This window comes from Corylus avellana, chromosome 4 (assembly GCF_965113065.1).
Source record: "Corylus avellana chromosome 4, dhCorAvel1.hap1.2, whole genome shotgun sequence".
NCBI classification, from domain to species: Eukaryota; Viridiplantae; Streptophyta; class Magnoliopsida; order Fagales; family Betulaceae; genus Corylus; species Corylus avellana.
Window position 1 is genome coordinate 36017471 of NC_142493.1, and position 23158 is coordinate 36040628.

General features: G+C 32.8%; 1 protein-coding gene across 2 annotated transcripts; it reads left to right on the forward strand.

Annotated features, from left to right (window-relative positions):
- The first annotated feature begins 13412 nt into the window (after positions 1–13412).
- On the forward strand, positions 13413–22157 carry LOC132179626 (uncharacterized). Of its 2 annotated transcripts, none has more exons than XM_059592367.2 (4): positions 13413–14530; positions 14695–14745; positions 14889–14961; positions 21889–22157. In XM_059592367.2, exons 1-4 carry the CDS (start codon positions 13722–13724, stop codon positions 22045–22047), a joined length of 1092 nt encoding a protein of 363 aa, XP_059448350.2. In that variant the 5' UTR covers positions 13413–13721; the 3' UTR covers positions 22048–22157. The 2 variants fall into 2 exon arrangements, with proteins under 2 accessions (XP_059448350.2, XP_059448351.2); XM_059592368.2 differs by having other exon boundaries at positions 21892–22157.
- The last annotated feature ends 1001 nt before the right edge of the window (positions 22158–23158 follow it).

Below are 23158 nucleotides of genomic sequence, written 5' to 3' on the forward strand. Positions count from 1 at the left end.
CAATGAGCCTCGAGTCGGGTAATTTTGAGTAAGATATCCATCAAACCCTAAATCCATTTTGAATAAGAATTCATAGTTACCATTGAAATTGCAAAAACACGTTGCTAAGATTTTTTTGAGCTGTGAGCATATGTTGAAAGTCTTGATGCTAATTAAACATGATCAATATTTGACTAATTAGACTCTTTTGGCCTATCTTTGTGTCACTACTCTATACTTATGAGTGTACATAAGGCTACAATCGAGTTGAATAGAGTATATGTTTAAGTTCAAATTTGGCTAATTTATTTTTGGGGAAGATTCACATAACTCTTCAAACTACCACTCAATTGACAATGTTCTCCCCCCCCCTCCCCCCAAAAAAAACTTTCAATTGTGACAATGTCCTCCCCTAAACTACTAAAAATTGTCAATGTTTCCCTCAATGACGAAATTACCCTTAGTAAAATTAAAAAATAATAATAATAAATAATAAAAAAATAAAACTTCTAGAAAAAACCTAAAACTATTAAAAAAAAAAAAAAAAAATCCAAACGTTGGATTTTTTTTAAAATTAATTTTATAAGAAAAAAATTAAAAAATTTTCGATTTTTTTTTTTTTATAAAAATTGAAAATTTTCGTTTATTTTATTTTATTTTTGTTTTATAATTAAATAAAAATTTACGTTTTAAAAAAATAAAATTTTCGTTTAATAAAATGAAATTTTTTGTTTTTTAAAACTAAATAAAAAAAATAGTTTTTTTTAAAATAAAAATTTCCGTTTAAAAAAAAAATTAAAAATTTTTGTTTAAAAATTTTTTTTTTTTAAATATTATTTTTAAATTAAATTTTTTTGTTTATTAAAAAAATCAATTTTTTTTTTTAAATTCATAGGGGTATTTTTGTCTTATTGAGAAATCTATAGGGGCATTTTTGTCTTATTGCTAGTCTTGGAGGAGACATTGACAATGTTTTTATAGTTTGGAGGGGACATTATCGCAATTAAAAGTTTTGGGGAGGGACATTGTCAATTAGGTGATAGTTTGAAGGGGGTACGTGGACTTTACCCTTTATTTTTCAAACAAATTCGAACTTATTTACGAGCTACTTAATTAACTTATTCAATCTTCATATAAGATGATTATGATCACTGTTTACACTTTTTTTTTTTTTTTTAATTATGCTAATTATTAGTTAGTTAGTATTAATATTATGTAGTTTGAATTAATTAGACAAGCCAATTTAAATTTATGAGCTCATAAAAACTGACTTTGCCAAAATTGTATGTATAATAAATTCAATATAATTTTATTACATATAAAATATTATATTATATCTTACAACCATATTTATAGATTTTACACAATTCAATAGAGAATTTATATAAATAAGTTTGTATGGGTGCATGTGTTGACACGTGCAACACGCACACGATATGATCATAATGATTCTAGTTATATCTACTACTTTAAGATCAGAATTTTGAGTACTTAAAATTATTTTCATTTTATAATATGAGTTTATACCAATCTCGTTTAGCTTGTACAAGTTTGATTCATTTAATAATTGAGTATAAATTTCTATTGGAAACCGATTGGTTTAATACTTATAAACTCAAGTCAAATTTCAGAAAGATAAAATGTGGAAGAAATTAAGCTGTTGTCATTTCACAAGCCATGAAAATTCCCTTGTAAGTTAACACGTGGTCCTCTATCCCCGCTCCAAAAAGCAAAAAGAAAAAGGAAAACAATTACAAAGTTTACACATGATGTTTTTCTTTGGTCAGGTTGACCTTACAAAGATGAGCCATCCTGTCAAGATCTTAGCAGTCGTATTAGAGAAGAGAATATAAAGCTATCCATCTATCTTAATCTATCTTAATAAGTGGGGAGCCATTCGCATTGCAAGATTCATCTTCTCATTACTATATTTTTTACTTTACATCACTAATCTAACGTCGACGTGACTCAACCATGACAACCCATCATCCATGTTTAACTTGGAAAAAAAAAAAAAAACTAAGTTTATATCGCACGAACAGCATTTTTTATCAATTGGAAAACAGAGGGACCCATATATAATAAGATTTCTAGAGAGAAATTTTAAATCATTAATATAAATATTATATTTTTTTTTAACGTACGACTGGAGTGTCACAATTAATGTAAATTATTAGTGCAACTAAAAAAAAAAGGCAGAACAGATTAAAAGCTTTATTTAACTTATACATAATGGTAGAATTAAAAAATAATAGAAGAGGCATCGAAGCCTTAAAGGCATGTTGAATATTTAAAAATTATAGGCAATGTGGATTAGTAAAAGAAGACAATGATGGTGGTAATAGAAAATTAGAGAGAGATAGAGATAGAGAGAGAGGGTACGTGTTGGCATGGGCCCACAAGAGAGCCCCCCATGAAGTCCGGCTTTGCACGCGCAGTCAGGAAAGTGGGGCCCATTACAGGCCCACGCACGTCCATGCAAAGCGTGGAATTTTATGGCCATCCCTTGTCGGGAATTTCCATGGCTAATAAGCCGTTATTGTGAGCCATCGATCACCCGCGCGCCCTTCTCTATCATCAACTATCTATCATGCGCATTGGGGCGGGTGGTATGGTTTGGAATGGATCATCATTGTTTCTCTAAGCTCGGAAATCTGAGCCGCTCCCACCATTTTTTTTTTTTTTTTTACGATGTGGGACACTTAGACCTAGGCAAAGATTGGTCTAATATTCTTTGCGTGTCTCTTGAAAATTGAAATTCCTGGAAAGGAGTTTGGAAGGAAGGTCCAACACTGATTGATATTGATATTCAGGAAATACTCTTTTATTCTTTTACGTAGTAGGGACTGAAATTGCCTTGTTACTAAAAACAAAAGGAGGCTTGTTGTTAAGTAGGTTATAATTGGCCTAAATAATCATGGTCGGATTATTATCAAAAAGGACAATGGTGGTTGGTGTAGGGAAAATGGCATCATATATGAAGATTGCTTGCATGTAGCTATAATAGAACATGAACCTTTGGCAGGCTATAATTACCTTTTATTCTTATTTTATGTCTCAGCAATTTCATGGGATAGGCAACCTACAAGCAAACCCCTTTCATCAGATCATGAAACCATCCAAGCTAGCTAGATGGGACTGATCAGTGATGATCACTATCCTTTTTTTTTTTTTTTTCTTTTTTTTTTAATGTGCCATTTCTATTTAGCCATTAGATTAAATTGGGTTAAAAAAATAATTTAAAAACTATTTAACACTATCACATTAGTAAAAGAAGATAAAAATATAATTTTTAACATTTTACTGTGAATACCATATACATACGTACGCAAATGAGATTCGGAAAATCTCATGGATTTTTTTTTTTTTTCATGGATTACGAATGGTGAACTGTTGCCTTAGGCAACAAATCAATACGGAACTCATTGAGGTCATATTAGAGATAGATATAGGCTCTTTTTAAAATACTTTCTTTGAGACATGTAGACATCCACCAAGGAATATATGCCTTCACTGTTGAAGAACCAACTAGCAAGTTTTGTAGCTATTTAATATATCACTTTTTCTTTTTGTTCTCTCTCTCTCTCTCTCTCTCTCTCTCAACACACACAATGTGTGGTTTTAAACTATTTAATTATAATTGATAGGGTTCTACATCTAGAAAATCACTGTTTACTTTTAAGAAATAATAATTGATATTATGGGTAATCATCAATATATTTGAGAATCCACAAATGATGCACTAGCAGACATGAAAACCATCATCTATTATGAGTGATAGGAAAGGAAAGACAAAAGGTTTGATTGCCTTCCAAGGCCACTTGGACATGCAGAAGTGGTTTTAGTATTTAATATTATTTGTTTTTTCTATCTCAAAATAGAGGGTTTTTTGGGATTGTTTTAAAATATGTGGAGGTTTGAGAAAAAATAAAAATTATTCATTTGAAATCTCCTATATATTATCCTTTAATTTAAGGAAAATACTTATTTTCCTCTTATGGTCGATCAATCATTCTCTTATCCTCTAATTTTTTAAAATTATCATTAAATATGTGGTATATGGGTCATAGACCTTACAGATCTAATGATGATTTTGAAAAACGAAAAAATGAGAGAAGAATGAGGAAATGCCGTAATGTACACTTTCTCTTAATTTAAACTTATCTTTTATGGCCCATCAATTGCATTTTGAAAAGACTGATTTTCTTATTTTAATTAATAAAAATACGTATAGTTTGTGAACTCCTAGCTATTTTGGAACATGCATGTGGAATTTTGTTTGTCATGGGTTATATATAATGATATTTGAAGGAGAATATGATTATGCTTAGTTGAATATTATTGTTGTATAGGAACGTGAAGTGTATCTAATGGGTTGTTGACTTTTTGAAGCATTTAGATGCAATGCACTAGCTTCCTATATATAGGGTTTACATAGAATATAAGGGCTTAATTCAAATTCAAATTCAAAGCTGAACTTCTAGATAGTCATGGAGAAAGGACTTGAAACAAATACGTACACCGTGAATTCCAATAATTGAAATCTATTTTGAGGTGAATATTAAAAGCTTAAACATGTGGAAGGACTTGGGATAAAACCATAGATCATATACTTGACTTTGCACGATAAAAATTAATCATAGGATTCGGCATTTTTTTAATTATTTGCATAATGTACATATAAACTTGGCAAGCCTAAAAACTAATAAATAACCCAATTAGATATGTCGCATGCAAACATATCTTGCAAGTGGGCTGGATATAGGCGACTTGAGTCGTACCCATTTCAAAACCAACCGAGAGAGAGAGAGAGAGAGAGAGAGAGAGAGTAGTTGAAAAGGAAGAAAAAGAAAATGGGAAAGGTGATCTCCAAGTCAATTTGAGTGTAATTGCAAGTACTCTTTTGATAGTAAAACCAATAATCACAGTTGGATCTAAATTATGATAAAAGGGAAGAAAGTGGTAGGTTGTCTAAAGAAAGCTATCTCTAAGAATCAGCCGGCCAAGAAAAAGGAGGATATATATAAAAAGAAAAAAAAAATAAAGAAGGCTGAAAAATAAAGAGTTCGAAATGATGAGGTTTTTGTGATGATGGTGAGTGGGAAGCAGTGAAGAAGGAAAAAGGAATAGAAAAGAATGGAATATTTAGGGTGTGGTGACATGCAAAAGGGGGGAGTGCGTTGCTTCTGTTACTTTTTTTTTTTTTTTTTTTTAATCTATTTTTTTTTTCTCTGAACTCGTAATTTCCTATATAATGTGTCCTTGGTCGAACCAAGCAAGCGTGCCTATGCTTTCAGAGATGAGCGAATTAACAATCCTCTATCTAACTATATATGTTGATTGGGCTGCCCAGCCTGCACCTCTCATCTTTCTTTAACATTTTCTCACCAAACTCTTTCCGTAATTCTAAACCACATGTCTTTTTAAGCAGTATGTTAATTCTGCTAAGCAAAAGAGAAAGAAGAAAGTAAATTTTTTTCTAATTAGATTATATATAGTAGTGGTAATCACGTTCAGAAAGGAAAGTAATCAGCTGTATAAATGAGTGGATCAAAGAATATAAAAATGTGATCACTTGTATGTTCAAGCTTTTGATTTAATCAAAACAAATTAATTAAGTCTATTAAATCTTGTGAATTGCAGACGGTAAAGAATTTAAAATGAAAATGGTGACCAAATGTTAAATGTTCAATTCTATTAAGAAATAACATACCTTATAATCATACCTTATGAAGCCAAAAAAAAAAAAAAATTAAACTATACTAATGCTTATGCATGAGTGGATATAAATATTTGGGTAAATTCCAAACCCTTTTTCCACATGCAAAGTTGGATGACCAGATGAGTGCGTAACATCAGATGACCAAGTAAGCGCCTAAAATATATAGGTGATCACATGCAAAGACGGGATATGAAAGATTGGCCTTGTTTGGAAGTTTTTTGTTTTTAGTATAAAATATTCATATATGCAAATTTATGATTTTGTATGTGAAAAATTTTAAAGCTTTACCTTGAGTTCTTTTTTCTTACAACTCCAAACCCTCTAAAACATTCATAATTAATTTTTTAAATTTAGAATTCAAATTTGAGTAAAGTATGAGTTAATTAATACGAGTTTCATTACAAATTAAGCTTTTACAAACTGACGTAGCATGCATTTTTCATTAACAACGGCTATATTATATGTTGCTAAATTTATTAGTTTTGTTAGAATTAATATGTAGTAAATTTTGTAGTGTCCGTAGGAGAATTTTTTTTTTTTTTTTTTTGGTTAAAACATGGAATTATATTATGTGAAATCGTCTCGTACTTTTCACACCTTTCCTACCATTGGCTAACCTACTGCTAACACTGCAACTCTGGTGAAAAGTGAAAACCAGGGAGAGCCTTACACCTTTATGGAAAGACTAACAAGGCGTGGTGCCAAATTCCTGAATCCTGGTTTGAAAAACGCCTTCGTTTTGGGGATGGCACAGTCATTTGCATAAAAAGATCGAGTGCCCATTGGCATGGGTTTAAATTTGGAGCTGCCCAAATCACATTTTTTATTTTAATTTTTTTGAATGTGAAAGAGGAGAATACTGTAGACGTGAGAAGCTTGCTTGCATTCAAAGGGGACATGCAATGCAAGTGCTAATGCGAAAAGGAGGAATTTATAGAAAGTTGGCCCCCTTTTCACTTTGGAATGATCACCCCACAACCCACTATGTAAGAGGCCATGCCAAAACTATCTCACAATCCTACAAAAGGCATCTCCTCCCACAAATTTATTATCCACCACCAAAGTAGACACAACCCTACCTTTCTCTCAAAAGACAAGTCTCTATCACAAGATTGCAAAAGAAAGCATGTTGTGTGTTTTTGTTTGTGCGATGAATTTGTGGGGAGAGAGAGAGAGAGAGAGAGAGTGTTAGTTGTACCTTTGTCACAATATATATGACATAGTTTTAATGATCGAAACAGTATTCTGAAAACTGGATCGATTGAACGCATGAGGGAGAAACTTTTCGATCTACACCTTTATTATTAACGATCTTATCTAAATTGCTAGAAGCAATTTAATTTTGTAATAGAAAGTTAGGATTTGAATATTATTAGTTTGAAGTATATATTAAAACAAGAAACACTGGAGTTCCACAATATTTCTCATGGAGCTTTGTGATGGAATATTCTTCCTTAATTTTATTTGTATATATGGTCATCAATTAAGATTGACATATAATTCGACCATCATTTGATGCATAACATAATATGGAAGCCCAGAGTGCTGATAAGTATGCATTTTCTTTGATCTTCTTTGTAGGCTGCAACTTAATTACTTGGAGCGTGGTCTCAGGATTAAAAAAATTGGAGATTTGGACCAAATTAAGCGGCTATACTCAATATTATATGACATATTTGCTCGGGGGATCGAGGACCAGTTTCTTTGGTATAGTAGGGTGAGAACTTATCTTATCAAGCTAGAAACATTTGGGAGATGGGGTGTCTAACAATTTGTTCTTAGATTAATTTAAGGCAAACTCTTAAAGTTAAGAGATCTAGTTAATGTTACGATCTTGAGAATTAAGCTAGGGTTTAACCAAATCAATATTTAATAGTTTTAGAGATTTTGAATCAATGGTTAGACTCTTAGCAATCTACATCTAAGCAAACACCATGTTACGGGTTTGAGTCACGAAGAGAGTAACTAATAGGTTGGATTGAAATGTGTTGATAATGTGTATTAGCATAGTGCTAAATCATTGAATACTAATAAATGAGTAGCTAGAATTACTAAAAGAGAAAATGTTACCATCGAATCAGTGTCTCAATAGAGCAAAATGTTGTGAATGTTAGATTTGGAAGTGTAGTGAAATATTACGATCTTAAAGATTAAGGGTTTAACCAAATGAGTAACCAACAATAAACTTAGGGCTTTTGGATTAATGATTAGAGCCTTAGCAATTAACCCATGAAAAAATTAATTAAACAAGAGGGCAACATGATTCTTTTAACTCATGTGTCTTCCAACATTACTTTCTCTATTAAGCATGCTTGGGAGTATTTTCACCTTGGGGCTAGTGTGGATTGACATCAAGTTATCTAATTTAGCAGCATGACTTCCGGACATGAGTTCACACTTTGGCTAGCCATTAAGAGCTTGAGTTTGTGTTAGGAAGGATAATTGTGCCAAACAAAAAGCTGACATATTTAGGGTCTATTTGAGTGTGTGTTTGAGGAGTTTAAAAGTGCGTTTAACACTAAAAAAAAATTTGTTTGAAGATAAAAGTACCTGTTTGGTAAAAAAAAATTGAAAGCGCTTTTAAAGGCCCAAAATGCCTAAAAATTGTCAAAATGCACTTTTAGCAAAAGCTTAAAATGAAGCTTTTGCCAAAAAACGTTTTTTGATTTAAAAGCTCTATTTCTCAAACGCAATCTCAAATAAGCTCTTAGGGCCTGTTTGGGATTGCATTTGAGTGGCTTAAAAGTGCTTTTAACACTCAAAAAGTACTCGTTTGACAAAAAAATTAAAGCGCTTTAAAATGTTCAAAAAATCTAAAAATAGCCAAAAAAACATTTTTGGCAAAAGCTTAAAAATGAAGTTTTTGCCAAAAAGCTCTTTTTGACTTAAAAGCTCTATTTATCAAACATACTCTTAGTATTTCTTTAATTTTTTTTATTCTAAAAATTGTCAAAACGCACTTTTAGAAAAAAAAAAAAAAAGAAAAAAAAAAAAAGGTTAAAAATAAAGTTTTTTTTTTAAGCACTTTTTGATTTTAAAAGCTCTACTTCCCAACACAATTTCAAACATCCTCTAAGTGCCCATTTGAGATTGTGTTACTTTTAGTACCTAAAAGGTTGTGTAAAATAAAAAGCTGACATGTTTGGTAAAAAAATTCAAAAGCATTTCTTTAACTTTTTCACTCTAATAAGAGTCCAAACGTATTTTTGAAAAAGCTTTGAAATGAAGTTTTTTTTTTCACAATGCAATCTCTAATATGTTTTAAGAGGAAATTGATTATTTGAGATGCCTTGCCTTCGATGGGCATATTTCAAATGCTAGCTAGATTCATTCTTTGTGCATATGATGATGAGAGCCAAGACACATCGAATACCTACCCACATTGCAAAGTTTGATATATAGATTGAGAGCGACATGCATTGTGAAAGCCATATAATTAATATTCATTTGTAGGAACCCTACTTCAAAATCAATGGCGTAGATAAGTGTACATGAGAGATGTGCATAATTAACAAATATGCAATAAAATTTTCCTGGATTTAGTAAGCTGGTTCATTATATCTTAATGTATTACAAATTTCTCTAAATTAAGTGAGGGATTTCTTTAAATAAAATAAAATAAAAACTTGTCTAACTATAGCTTTGCCCTACTTAATGTTCCTCAACCTTGCTTTTCCTTTGCCGGTTTTAGAAGCTATACAATAGTTTTTCTCTTCCAGAAGAATTCGATTCCTTAAATATGCTTTTCATGACAGGATATACATTTCCTACAAATTGGGTAGTAAGAATTCTTTCAATTCAACTATATATTAAAGTGTCAATTTTTTTTAAAAAAATTATTTATTTATTTTTAACCCCTCTAATTAAGAGAGAGCCACTTCGTGTACCTACTCCTATTAGGCAAACTTCGAGACCCATGCCCCGTACCCCTTTGAGCATGGAGGTTAAGTTCGGGTGGTTGGCCCCAAGTGCTAGTTTGCATTAAGTGGGTTTCGAACCTAAAACCCCTCTCAGCATGGACTAGTGAGTCTAGTGACCGGTTGTGTTACGGGATTCACTTGAAAGGCTAACCCCAAAAGAGAGTTTGCACTAAGTGAGTTTTGAACCTGAGACTATAAAGAGTACTCAAAGTTTGCATCCACCAATTGAGTCATCCCCTTAGAGTTAATGTCATGTGTGTTTTTTTTTTGAGTGTATGCTATTAAAAAGATATATACTTATGAGATGTTAAGAGAAATGTACAACTTTTAAAAGTTGAATTGAACCAATTAATTTATGAAAATGTTTCTGTCCTTTTATGACCCTTCGACGGTAGACGGTAGACGGTAGCTAGGCAGCACCTATAAAGAATTTCTTCTCTTTTTTGTTTTTTAGTTTTTGGCTCGCGCGGGGATGGACAGTCGACAGAGACCTGTTCTGAAACAATCGAAGAAATTGAATTGAAACTGTTGACTACAATTGACGGGCTCTGAAATTAGTATCCACATGCCTCCAAAGCCCAAGGATATGGCCGTGCTAGCGAACCTGACAATCGCCATGCACAAACTCTCTCTCTCTCTCTCTCTGGTTTCAAGTTTCAACTTTCAACAAATTAAAAACCTCCCCCCATCGAACTATCCCCCACACTCTCACATGCATGGACTGACATAGGCACTCATTATACCACATGCACATGCAAACAGACTTTTCTCTCTTTCTCTCTCTCTGTGAAAATTCAAAAAATATATAGAGCCCAGTGTATGGGATCGCACTCTTTCATATATCCTGAGTGATGATGATGGCATTGATGATGGCATGATGACGAGATTAAAGGTTATTGCTTTTTTATCTTCAATTGCCCACCCATCTATTTAGTGGGGAAGAGAAGCGCAAACCCCACTTTAGGTAATGGGAACATGCACATTGAAAAGCTATTATAATTAGGTGTCCCCCCCTCCGCCTCTTAGTACGGCACTAAATCAAATCCCATGGACTCTAATACACGATATCATCTCTCTCCTCCTCCTCTTCCTCTCTCAAATGCCATGAGAGGATCCCATGCATGATTATTACGTAGACACCAATACATGCTTTATATGTTCCCCTTTTCTTTCGTGGGAAAGTTCATATTATTGGTGGTTGTTTGGCTGCTTATAGTTGGCATGGGCTTTTTTTTCTTTTTTCTTTTTTTTCTTTTTTATGAGTCAGTACTATATCCTTTAGGGCCCCAATTCAGCTCTTTTCTTTTTTCCACAAAGTCATCCTTTTTCGCTTTTCTACTGTTCTTCCCATTAGGGTTTCATGCTTCACGAGCAGAGTACGCACAAAGGGCTGTTTCGTCTTTCTCCTATATATATTATGGCCTTGATCAGCTGTATGTATAGTATATGGACTCAAATTACGGTCTAAGTAACAATTTGGGCATCCAAAAGTTAATTTAGAAAGCCCGATTCTGTTACCATTAATGCTACGACAATACTCTCATTTTACTGCCTATTAACTCTTGAATTTTTTATTTTTAACAAAGACTAATTTAATGGATGATTTATTGGGACTTGTGGACAAGTGAAATTTACATTGGCAACAAAGATGTACTGAACAAGAGTTGTTTGAGAATTCCTATTTCAAGTAATTAATGATTAGCTATATAGTACTCTCACCAAGTTTTTCTTCATTTCGGATTTCCAATGCAACTATATCACCATCATGCAATTTTTCAATCTTTTTTTTTTTTCTTTTTTTTGGGTTAAGAAAAAGCAATAGTAGTGCATGATTTAGATCTTTCGCCAAGCCCCCCCCCCCAACAAAAGAGAGAGAGAGATATCTGTAAGGAAGAAATGGGGCCGGTGTATTCCATTCGATCTACTCGATCCTTAGAATCTTGAGAATGAAATTTGGGTAGAAAGGCATCGCCATCAAGGCCCCTTGCGTGCTTTCATGCTTTGATTCAAAGCTTAAGTCATTCCATGCCCATGCACTGTCACCAGAGCCACGCCTTTCATCTCAGGCGCTATACCTTTATATAGAAGAAACGCATGACACATATTTCTCATTTTCTCTGTGGGAACAACTCTTCCTATATTATATATATAGAAAAATGGAGTTAAAATATTGGATTACCAATACCATCAAGGAAATATCAAAGTAATTATTTCAAAGCTTGAAGTAAATGTTAGAAACAAAAGAAATATAATGTGATTATGAACGGGCAGAATAGTCTTATCACTTTTAGTAGCGCTCCGTGTATCAAAAACTGAGGGGCTCAAATAAAAACTGCTTCTCGATCAATGGCTTGTTATGTGTTTATATTTTCCACAGTTTCAGTTAGAGAATTCGTTGATTGACCCGTCTTTGAAAGGCCTTGGAAAGTCCCTTTGTTTCTTTTGAACAAAGGTGTTTTTGAGAAAGAGAGAGAGAGAGAGAGAGACCATGTTTGATGGGCTGGAAAGAAAATGGTCAGCTTTTCAGGCAGCCAAGAACAGCCACCATTGTTCAATATAATAACCAGTTCCTTTGAATTTTCAACTAAAACTATGGCACCACAACAGAGGTTCAAACTAAAAAGCGTACAGGAAGAGGGAGAGAGAGAGAAAGAAAGAAGATAAAATGACACTTCAGAGGGCGTTCAGTATGTGCAGGGAGGGTGGGAGGCACATGGCTTTTGCAACCAATGTCTAACAAAGCCCACGTCGCTCTGCTTCGATTCTCGGGTTGTGGGGAAACACCATCATGCATGCCAAAGTCCCTATTTATTTGTTTATAATTACCCCTTAATAACATAAAGTCCAATGTGCTGTGATACATTAAATATCTAATTATTGACAGGTAATCTCATTATGCCCGGCCACTAATTATTTGGGCACTCCCTACCTAGGCTTCTCTCAATTTCAGGCATTGGTCATTAAATCAAACTCAAACTCGGCTCTATTTGATTAGAATATAGCAAGTGTCAAAGGGAGAGTACCACTTTTCTATTCAGAAAGCATCTCGTTGAAAATGAGAACAATACTAATGTTTTTTTCTTGGAGCATAGAGAAACAATATCATTACTATATATGATACATTTTGACAAATATATATCCTCTAATACGCCCCATATTATGCAAGCTAGGTACGTAACAAGCACTATCTTAGTTTTAATATTATGTTAAATTATTAATTATATAAAAATAAACAAATTTAATTATTTTATTGATATTTTAACACTTGAAATTGATGTTTCTCTCAACAAATTAATGAAAGTGTAATCATGATCAGTTATCTTACTTTAATTTCATTGAAATGTGTTATTTACATTATATTACCATGATCCATCTAATCATAGAACATGCATCTATGTTTTTTTCCTTTCTAATTATTTATTTTCCTGTTTTCGGATTTTCCAGCTAATGGAGCGCAAAATAGCCGACTTGGTCGGTTCTTTGTTGTCTGATTTATTCATTCCAAATGTAGATTAGCTTTCCTAAATCCCTATTAGGCTAAAAAGGACCTTTTTGTGATATTCCAAAAAGAAGGAGCCTTTCTAGTCATTTTGTCCTTGAAACTTGCCCTAAAGTTGCTTGCTGGACCACCCCCGATATTTGCCCTTTAAGAGAACAGGTGGAACATATATTTCGTATTAATAATGAAGTCAAGAAAAAAAAGAATTACTGTTCGACATCCTTAAGAATAATAAATATTCAATCTAACTGACTGACCACCATCTCTTTCTCTCTCTCCCTCTCTCTCTCTCTCTCTCCCTGCAACTATTTCATCTCCACAAGCTTCCAAACAAAGAGAATTAATGGAAAGTGAGATTTGCAAGCAGGTTTATTCTCCTCGTTGTCCTCCGATATTTCTACGATGAAACAGCAGACAGAAACCCCTATCAGCTGGTTAATGGGTGTCTCTCTCTTTTACAATTCCATATTTCCAAAACATTCTCATGGCTCCAACAGATCCCTCTTTCCAATCTAAAGCCCATACCCAAGAATCTCCAATCCATGGCTTGCCTTGAGCTGATCAACAACGAGGGTAATAAAGGTTTTCCAGGTTGTCCGATATGACCATCCTTGGTGCTCAAAACCTCTCAAAAGAACAACATCAACATCAACACCAACACCAACACCAACATCATCATCTTTCTGGAGGTTATGCTGGTTATTGCGGTGGGGGTTTTAGAGAAAATTTCGGTCTTATGAGCCGTGTACAAGGTTATGAATTATATTGTAGTGAATCTTGCTTAGGATCTGATCTAGTGGTTGGTGATCAGATGGCTGAAGATGAATCAAGAACTAACAGTCTCAACGAAGCCGGCTCCAGCTCAAAAGATATTCAAGAAGAGAGGGATGAAGGGTGGCTACAATTGAGCATAGGCGGTCACGGTCACACTAGTACTGTCACCCACAACAACGTCAACAAGAAGCATGATGATCTGGCAGACCCAACGCCCAGAAGACCTTCCGGATTGCTCGAGCTTGATCTATTGCCTGGCGGTACTTCCCAACAACCAAGGCCATTAGCCCCTATCTTCCATGTGCCGGAATTTAGAGCTCCTCGTGCGGTTACAAGTTTCCCAGGTGGTGGCAATAGTTTGTTTTTTCAGCACCCGGGAAGTAGCTCAAACTTTCCTCATCAAGATATCAACTGGGGTTTTAGGCCAATCCGGCATATTATAGGCACTGCTTCTTCCTCCTCTACATCATCATCGTCTTCTTCTCCTTTGATGCCATTTGGGTCGTATTTTGCACACCCCTATCAACTCCACTCCGGTATTGATGCTGCTGGGCCGAGCTTGGACTTGAGAGTTATTGATCCTCCTCGGAGGCCCTATTCTGGCATTTGGTTTATGCTGCAAGCTTCCCAAAATCAGTAAGTGCATATATATATATATTTAAGAAGATCACAAGCCTAACAAATTAATATGGAACACGAAAAGTTTACCACCACTAATTTCTCCTTTCGTTTCTTTATCCTATATATAAATAGATATAATTTTCTTCGTAACAGATTTTTCATTTGGTTTCTCAATGCAGAGCAAAAGAACCATTTTTGCCTCAGATACCAAAGAGCTACCTGAGAATCAAGTAATACATATTTTTATCCTCTTTGGTTCATCGATCTTCACTGCGCCTTGTTTTATTTTTATTTCAAAGCTTCGTTTTAAGTTCGTGAAACTCAACTCTCTCTCTCTCTCTCTCGTTACTTATTTTGATTTTCAAATCTTCAGGGATGGAAAGATGACAGTTCGATTGTTAATGAAGTATTTGGTCAATAAGCTGAGACTGGATAGCGAATCAGAGGTATTTATTTAAAACCATTGCTGCAACTTCTTTTCATTATAAGTGCTTATGTATACATGATTGATTGGTTCCTTGTTTATTTCGCATATCTGAGTCAGATTAATGACAAAACATGGGTGCACAAAAGAAAGAAAGAAAAAAGAAAAAAGAAAAAAGAAAATCCCCCCGAAAAGAGAAACCGACCTATGATTTTGTCAAGTGATCTAATTACATGAATATGGACACACAGTTTGTGTTAGAGACATGAAAGAAACAGCAGAACTAAAATGGGTTCGTGTAGTGGTATTTCTTTATTTTTTCTGTTAAAATCATATTTAGGTGGGAAGTATATTTCTAGGTAGGCATCTTCTCTTTTTGTATTATTAGCCGTTCAACTCAATATCTAGTGTTGGTAAAACAAGGGTTGAGCTCAGAACTTTTCTAATCATGGAAATTATCAGCGTTTCCAAATTGGTCGTAAGCTTCGAGTTTTAGTTAGTAGTGGATTTTTTGGTGATGGATTGGTGTAAAGTTCAAGTGGAGAAATCTGGATATATTTCAGAAAACTACCTACCACCCGCTTTCCACATACCCCAAATAAATGAAGAGATAAATGGGTTTACTGTGAAAGACCAAATATATGAAAGTAACGTTTCATTTCTCTGGAATACCTCCATATTGGAAAAGTACAGGAGAAAGCTAGACGAACCAAACTTCAAATACACTATAATTTTTTATTTCTATATATATATATGAATTTAATACGCACAAACCATATATATATATATATATATAGAACACATCTATATATATAAGGTACACATGCACACATATAATAGAAACACCAGGAGGCAGCCGTAGAGTGGAAACCTAATGCTACACAAATTATTATTTTAATTAATATGGCTTTTCTTCAAGTAAAACCACAAAACATCTTTAATTTAGTACGTACCCCTTTATTTTTTTTATTTAAAAAAAAGAAAAGAAAAAAGACCCATTTATGACTTATTTATCAGTTACAATCAAGCCACGTTAAAGTTCATGTAGTTCTATCTGGAATGAGTTTCGATCCCTCATTAATAACCCCCAGGAGGAGTGAAATTTGTGGATATACGAGTAATTAAGTGCCATATATAGGACTTAGGAGATATAAGAGTTTTAAGTAACTTAGTCATTGTCCGCTAGGAGCACGGCTTCAGTTGGCATATGAGACTGCTTTTAAGTGGAATGCTCATCATATTATACTTGTTCATGATACATCTTAGAGAGAGAAAGAGAGAGAGTGGTAATTAATTAAACAATCTTCTCCAAGAACTTCTATGAATAAAAATTTCATTAAAGAAAACCCTCATATTTCATTATATATAGTCCATATACATACTAATAAATACAATAATCTAATTGTTACAAGCTAGTATCATTTGCAAGAGAAATAAAACAATTAAAATGTGCGCTGACTGAACCCTTTTACCTTAGGTAAATTTCTCAACTTAAGAACAGCCCATTATTGCCACCAATTTGAGTAATATATAGCAAACCCTAAACCTTATGTTATTAATTAATTAGTTACTCTTATTGAAGCCTTTTCGCTATTGGGAATCTGATTGTTGGGATAATTAAGAGTAGCATTTTTATAATCTAAGTATGAAGAGGAATAATTATAAGCATATTCAAGGTTGTACGAGGCTTTTGGGGGTGGCTTAATTAATTATGATTTGTGAAAGTATCTCACAATTGATTAATTTTACTATATAGTATTATTAGTCGAAATATATATAGGTCTATATATATACTATAATAAGTGTGCACGAGATACATGGATAAAGTGATATAATTTGTCTATCAAATTGTATTGTTAAGTGTCCCGCCACTTTATAAAACGCTTCATTCACACTCCATGATATCATCGATCGACTACCACTACGTCTTACCCTAATAATTACTACAAATTCATGCTGCTTTTATATATAGTACTACTCGAGCATACCTATCAAACATAATTCATTGTTTTGCATGAAGAATTTCTAGTGCCTTGGGGACGTAGTAAATATCTAAGGCACACATCATATATAGGATTGAAATTCAGACCGGTAGAGAAAAGGAAATCAAATTAAGTCTAATTAGATCAGAATTGAAGAATCAAAACATATATAATTTTTCTTTTCCAATATTTGGCCAGATTAAAGAAATATAATTAATAGCAGTATTCCATATCAAAATTTGACATGATGTAATTTTTTTGTAAAATCCTATATATAATCAAGTGGAACTATAATTGGGCATGATATAAAAACCTATAATAATTATCCTTAAATAGGTACTGCATAATTTTCGTAGAAATCTATAATCATGTGGAATTATGTCATGATGTAAAGTGAGTAAGGTGTATATATATATATATATATATATATATATATGATACTAATTAAGGTTAGTGTACTGCATTCCATAATTATATGAGATTTAGTGAATTCTAGCTTGCAGCCGTAGATGAGTACGTACTGCCAGTAGTAACTTTTATTTTGAAGTATTAAGAAAAGATTTTAGTATCAATCGCGTAGTGTTGAAGAATAAGTAATGCTATATATATATATATATATATATATATATATATATATATATATATTAGTAATATTACATTCTTATTTCAATAGTCTGATGTGGCAATTTTCATTAGCATCTTTTTTTTCATGAATAATGTCACATCAACCCAATTGGATGGAGGATAAAATGTGAGTATAGTATATAGCATTTTTCTTGAAAAATAAGATGTAGCTCTGTCTTGAACATATTACATATATATGTCAAACGTACACTTGGTAATTCATAAAATGTAAGATGAAACAAAAAAAACATAAACATAATGTTTAACCTTAAATTAAACAAGTTTGAAAATCAAATAAATATTTCTTTTATGGTGCATTAGCTTTAAAATACTGCATTTACTAGGAAATATGTAGGACTATACTACGATCTAATATGTCTGTAAAAATAGCTTAGATCTTGTGACGACGATAGAATGAACTTGTCTCAAAAAAATTTACATAGCTTGTTAATATGTTGCTTTTTTTTTTTTTTTCGCTATGCTATATATAAATATATAATATGATTCATTTTGCATTTCACTATACCTGCTTGCTTTGCTAAGTGCTACGCATGCATGTGTGGTGAAGCATATATAGGAAAATGGATTATTCATTCGATCATGCATTATGCTTATGGAATAGGGAAATAATTAATGTTTATTAATTGAATATTGTTTCATGGCAGGCTCGCTTTGAGCATCGGTCATTAGATATTATAGAGGCATGCAGTACTTAAAAAATGCATGTCATTGTTTGTCATTGTTTTCACATGGGACAATACATTGAGTCTTTTTTTTTTTTTTTTTTTTTGGAGAGAAATAAAGTGAGGCTAAATATTAAATTATATAAGAAGAACTTATTTACAGTCATCTTATGTTTAAATATTAAGTTTCTGTAAATGGGTCTGTTTTTATAGATATCTAGTATACCTAAACGTGCTTGGGGAAATTTTGATTTAATAGGACAAAAAAAATAAAAATAAAAAATAAAAGAGAGAAAGAAAACTACTCTAGCGAAATTATCTTATTAGAAGCTACAAATTAAGGCCAGTAGCCAACAAAACAAACACTATTAATTATTAACAGCAGAATTTCTACGCGCGTATTAGATCATTTACATAAACAAGCACGTACGTGTTCGTATGGATCAATTTATAGAGACATAATCTAATGTAAAATATAAGACGGCATAGTATTAAGTAATAATTAAAGAAGATTTAAACCACGTAGTGTTATACTTCTCCTCATTTGATCAAACCGTGTTTTAATATCATTTGTATATCTGTCCGTTACCTACGACATTTATAAAACATTAGCTTAATTGGTAGGATGTCTAACATTCTCAACATTCTGTTTTATTTTTTATATAATCAAGATTTATGTATAAGCTGGTAGTTAGTCAACTCTTATACAATAACTTGGATGCATATCCTTCTGTATCAATTGTTTCCTTGCACTTCATGCCATGAAGCAAGGAGATGAGATTATGACAGGATCTTATCTTATTAATTATTTCCTAATAAACCAGCATTAATATATATGCAACAACCATGAACCAAATCTCCCTCTCTGAGCTGCGACTCAAAAAATAAAAATAAAAAATTGTCATTTAGTATTTTACTCAAAGCATGCATATACACCAACGCAGAAGACAATCATGAATCATCTATAGCATATATAAATTATTACAATTATTTAGAATGTGTGAGACACTAAACATTCTAATTGCTTTTGAATCGTGAATATTTTTCCATGCACCAGTTATATTGTTATTAATTAAGGTCAACTTATGTCATAGAAGGGCTATGAATTTCTTTATAGTTTTTTATTTTTATATATAAGTAATTTCTTTATAGTTTAAATCCACAGCTAATTAAGGTGATGTATATATAGTCAGCTGTGTATATCTACAAACCATTCTATGCCGCCCATATATATATATATATTGCCAATATTCCTGATCACCTTTCACACATGGCATATGCAACTGAATATCCTATGATTACATTTCTGATTGAGTGTGAAAGAAGAACACCAATTTAGATTTAATTCCTAGCCGTAGCGTAAATTTTATTAGGGCTTCTCTTTCTCTCTTGGATGACGATTTGATTGTTTGCTTCATTATGTTCATACTAGCTAGGTTCGCATATATATATATATATATGCCTGCCAAAAAGAAACCTAGCGTCACATCGATCTATCTTTTGTGATGACTGTTAACAAAAATCAATTAAAAGTATATATATATAACTTAATTTACATGGAGATGATCAATATATATGTAATTTTATAAAGATATGAGTGCATTGACTTTAAGATGTAAAACACCTTCAAACGTAGATTATCTTGGCCTAGTTGACACTCATTTAACATAAAAATAAAAAAATAAAAAATAAAAAATAAAAATAAGGGTTGATGGCTAGCACATCATATCCAATCATATCGTAGGGTCATGAAAATCACACGTGTGCAGCCTGTCCCTCTCAATACTCATCTGCATGCCTAATATATCGCACCTTTCGTCATGCTTTCGCTTCTTTCAACTCAGCTTTCCGACAGCTAATTGTAGGGCCGTCGTAATTTGCCCTCTTTTCCCATGGGATCGATGGTGCTTGAAAGGGCACATCAAATCCTTAAGTGGTGCACTCTTGTGGAATTTAAAACGCCCCCATCATCTCGTCCACGAGCAGAAGCAACCATTAAAAAAACTAAAACTAAAAAAAAAAAAAAAAAAAAATAGTTTAAACAATAGAAACCGCATATATATATATATATATATATATGTTTTTTTTTTTACGTCGGAGGAAAGCAATGCATGAAGGAGAAATCCACAACAGAATTATTGCAAGTTGTAAGTTGTTGAAAAATAGAAGAAAAATTAAACCCATGAAGGACAGATAAGAGGCATGAAAATGATACTGCATATATAATGTAGGTGAGTGGGATGCATGCACAATTAAAAAATTATCAACAGAGACCCTTTCAACAACATTAATGTTTCGCCAGGCTTTAAGCTAAGTTTTTTAACGACTATTGTATTCAATAAGACAAAAATAGACGAATTAAAATCAAAAGGTGGAACTTCATGAAAGAATATTGACCTTCATATTAGGGTTTTTTTTTCTTTTTTTCTTTTTTTCTGAAGCAACGTGAAAGAGACGTGCATGACGATTGAAATAGGTACACATATATAGTTAATAGGCACTTAGGAGCTTTAGAATATAATAGTCGTGCCTATTTCTCGCCGTGCTTTTTGGATCCATTACGTTTTTTCTTTTTCTTTAATTTATTTTTATTTTACTTTATATTGTTATTGCTTGCATCGATTATGAAATCTCTTGGCATATATATATATATATTATAACAAAGTCCAAGGTAGCATGATTTTGGCTTACGAGCGAAGTCTGGGTGGGCTCCTTTAATGATTAATATCGGGCAGTTCAAGATCGTGGGCATAGGCGGGCAGCCCTTGACATTGGATGACCTTGGCTACCCGCTGACCCAAGTATTTTGAGGAATCTTGGAGTAATGAAAAAAAGTTAGATAGAGGAATTTTATGGTTAAAGTAGACGTAACAAAGATTTATATGGGGCATAGCATGGGGAAGACGTAAGCTAGTGACAAGCATGACTTCAGTACCCAATAAGTTTAATATATGCTTTTTAAATATTAAATAAATCATTTCATTTTTGGCCCCAAAAATATTTTTTATATATTGTGAATAATTAATTTAATAATTTAGACTTAGCTTGGATCCACGTGTCCCAACTTCAACCGGGTCCAGTTTCAAACCCTTATGCACAATATTAATAAGTTTTTTTTTTTCTTTTCTTTTCTTTTTTTCTTTTCTTTTTTCTTTCTTTTTATCTTTTACAGTACTATATATATTAATTTGATAGCTTGGCTTGTTCTATTGTTTTGTCCTTACTTACAAGTGACTTAAGAAATGATCCTTATGATATATATTATGTCAAAGATCGATGTGGATATGGGGGAAGTATACAGATACCAATAACCAGGGAAGTTAACGTCCAATAAAAATTAAAGGGAATTATAAATATTCTTTCTTATCACCATCAAATTGGTAAGAAGTCGTTGTAATTTATTCAGGAGGATGATGCCGACATCCTCCTAAAGCTACATGATGTTCCCCGCCTATAGTAACGTACGTTGTGAGAACAAATTAATTACCAATATCTTAATCTAATTATTAATTAATGTATAATAATAATAATAATAATTATTATTATTATTATTATTGTTGTTTTTGGTTGTGCTTTAATTTATCATTATGTTTGTTTCATGCCGAATTAACACGTATTGTGTGCACGTGTGTGTGTGTGATTACGATTGATGGTGCAAAGCAGATAGAGATAACATGTAGAGGGCAAGAGCTTCTACCTTTCTTGACGTTGCAGCATGTGAGAGATAACATATGGAGTCCGAGGGACGCAGTGACTTTGCTTCAAGACTCCTCAACCACAGATCATGTCATGGTGTTGCACTACGGTAGGAGTGCTTGAAAGTGGGATATTCACGTAATTTCATTGCCTCCCCCACATGTTGTATCATTGTTTAAGTTATGATAACGCTTTTCTTTTATTCTTTTTTTCTTTTCTTATTTTGATATTTATTTTTCTTTATTCGGCTTTTCTTTTTTTTTTTTAATCCCGTCGTCACTTCTCTAATTGATGGAGAAAATAGTTTGGAATACCCTGAAACGATGTTTATGGTTCTGGGGTCAATAACTTAACACGTACAAATGTAATTTCAGGCTATGCGGGCTTGATATTTAATTAATTATAATTATTCCTAATTAATTGACCATCCAGTTTGCCCCTTCCTATTTATTTCGCCTTAATTTTCTCATCTCTCTCATCTCCCAACATGCTTTGAAGGGTTCCCAAGGGGTAGCTTAATCGGTTGAGACTACGCTTAATGAAGCAGAGGTCACGAGTTCGAATCTCCTTCCCCCCTTTTGTGCGGACATGTCAAAAAAAAAAAAAAAAAAAAAAAAAAAAAAAAAAAACATGCTTTGAATGTGCCGAATATGGAAAACCCCATCTTGTGTATTTTATAGGAGCAAAATTGTCCAAAAAATTAAAATGACAATTTTACTCTTTTAAAGAACACTAATTGGATACTCTCAATTTCATTTGAATTGAAATTGAAATGATCTTATTCCACAGAAAATATATACTTGAAGAACTTGCATAATACTTTCAACAAGGGGTGATAATTAGTGTTCTCGTGCCAAGTTTAAATTATGTCGTGACATGGATATGAGATTATATGAGTCAACCCAAACCTGATTAATTTAATTAAACGGGCAAGTCTTATCAACTCTAACCTGACCCGCATGACCCATTCAATAAGCAAGTCATGCTGGGCTGACCTGACTTGACTCACATTACCTGTTCAATTAACAAAATACTCAATTATATATATGGATGAGAATGAGGCTAGTAATTCTTAGACTTCAAAGTTTTAATGTCAATATTTTTTTTTTAAAAAATGTATTAATTTATATGGGTTATGCGGGTCCTCCGTGGGTTAAGCAGCTTGACCTAAAATTGGCTCATTTATAATCATGTCAAATCGAGCTGACCCAATTTGACCCAAATTATATTTTGT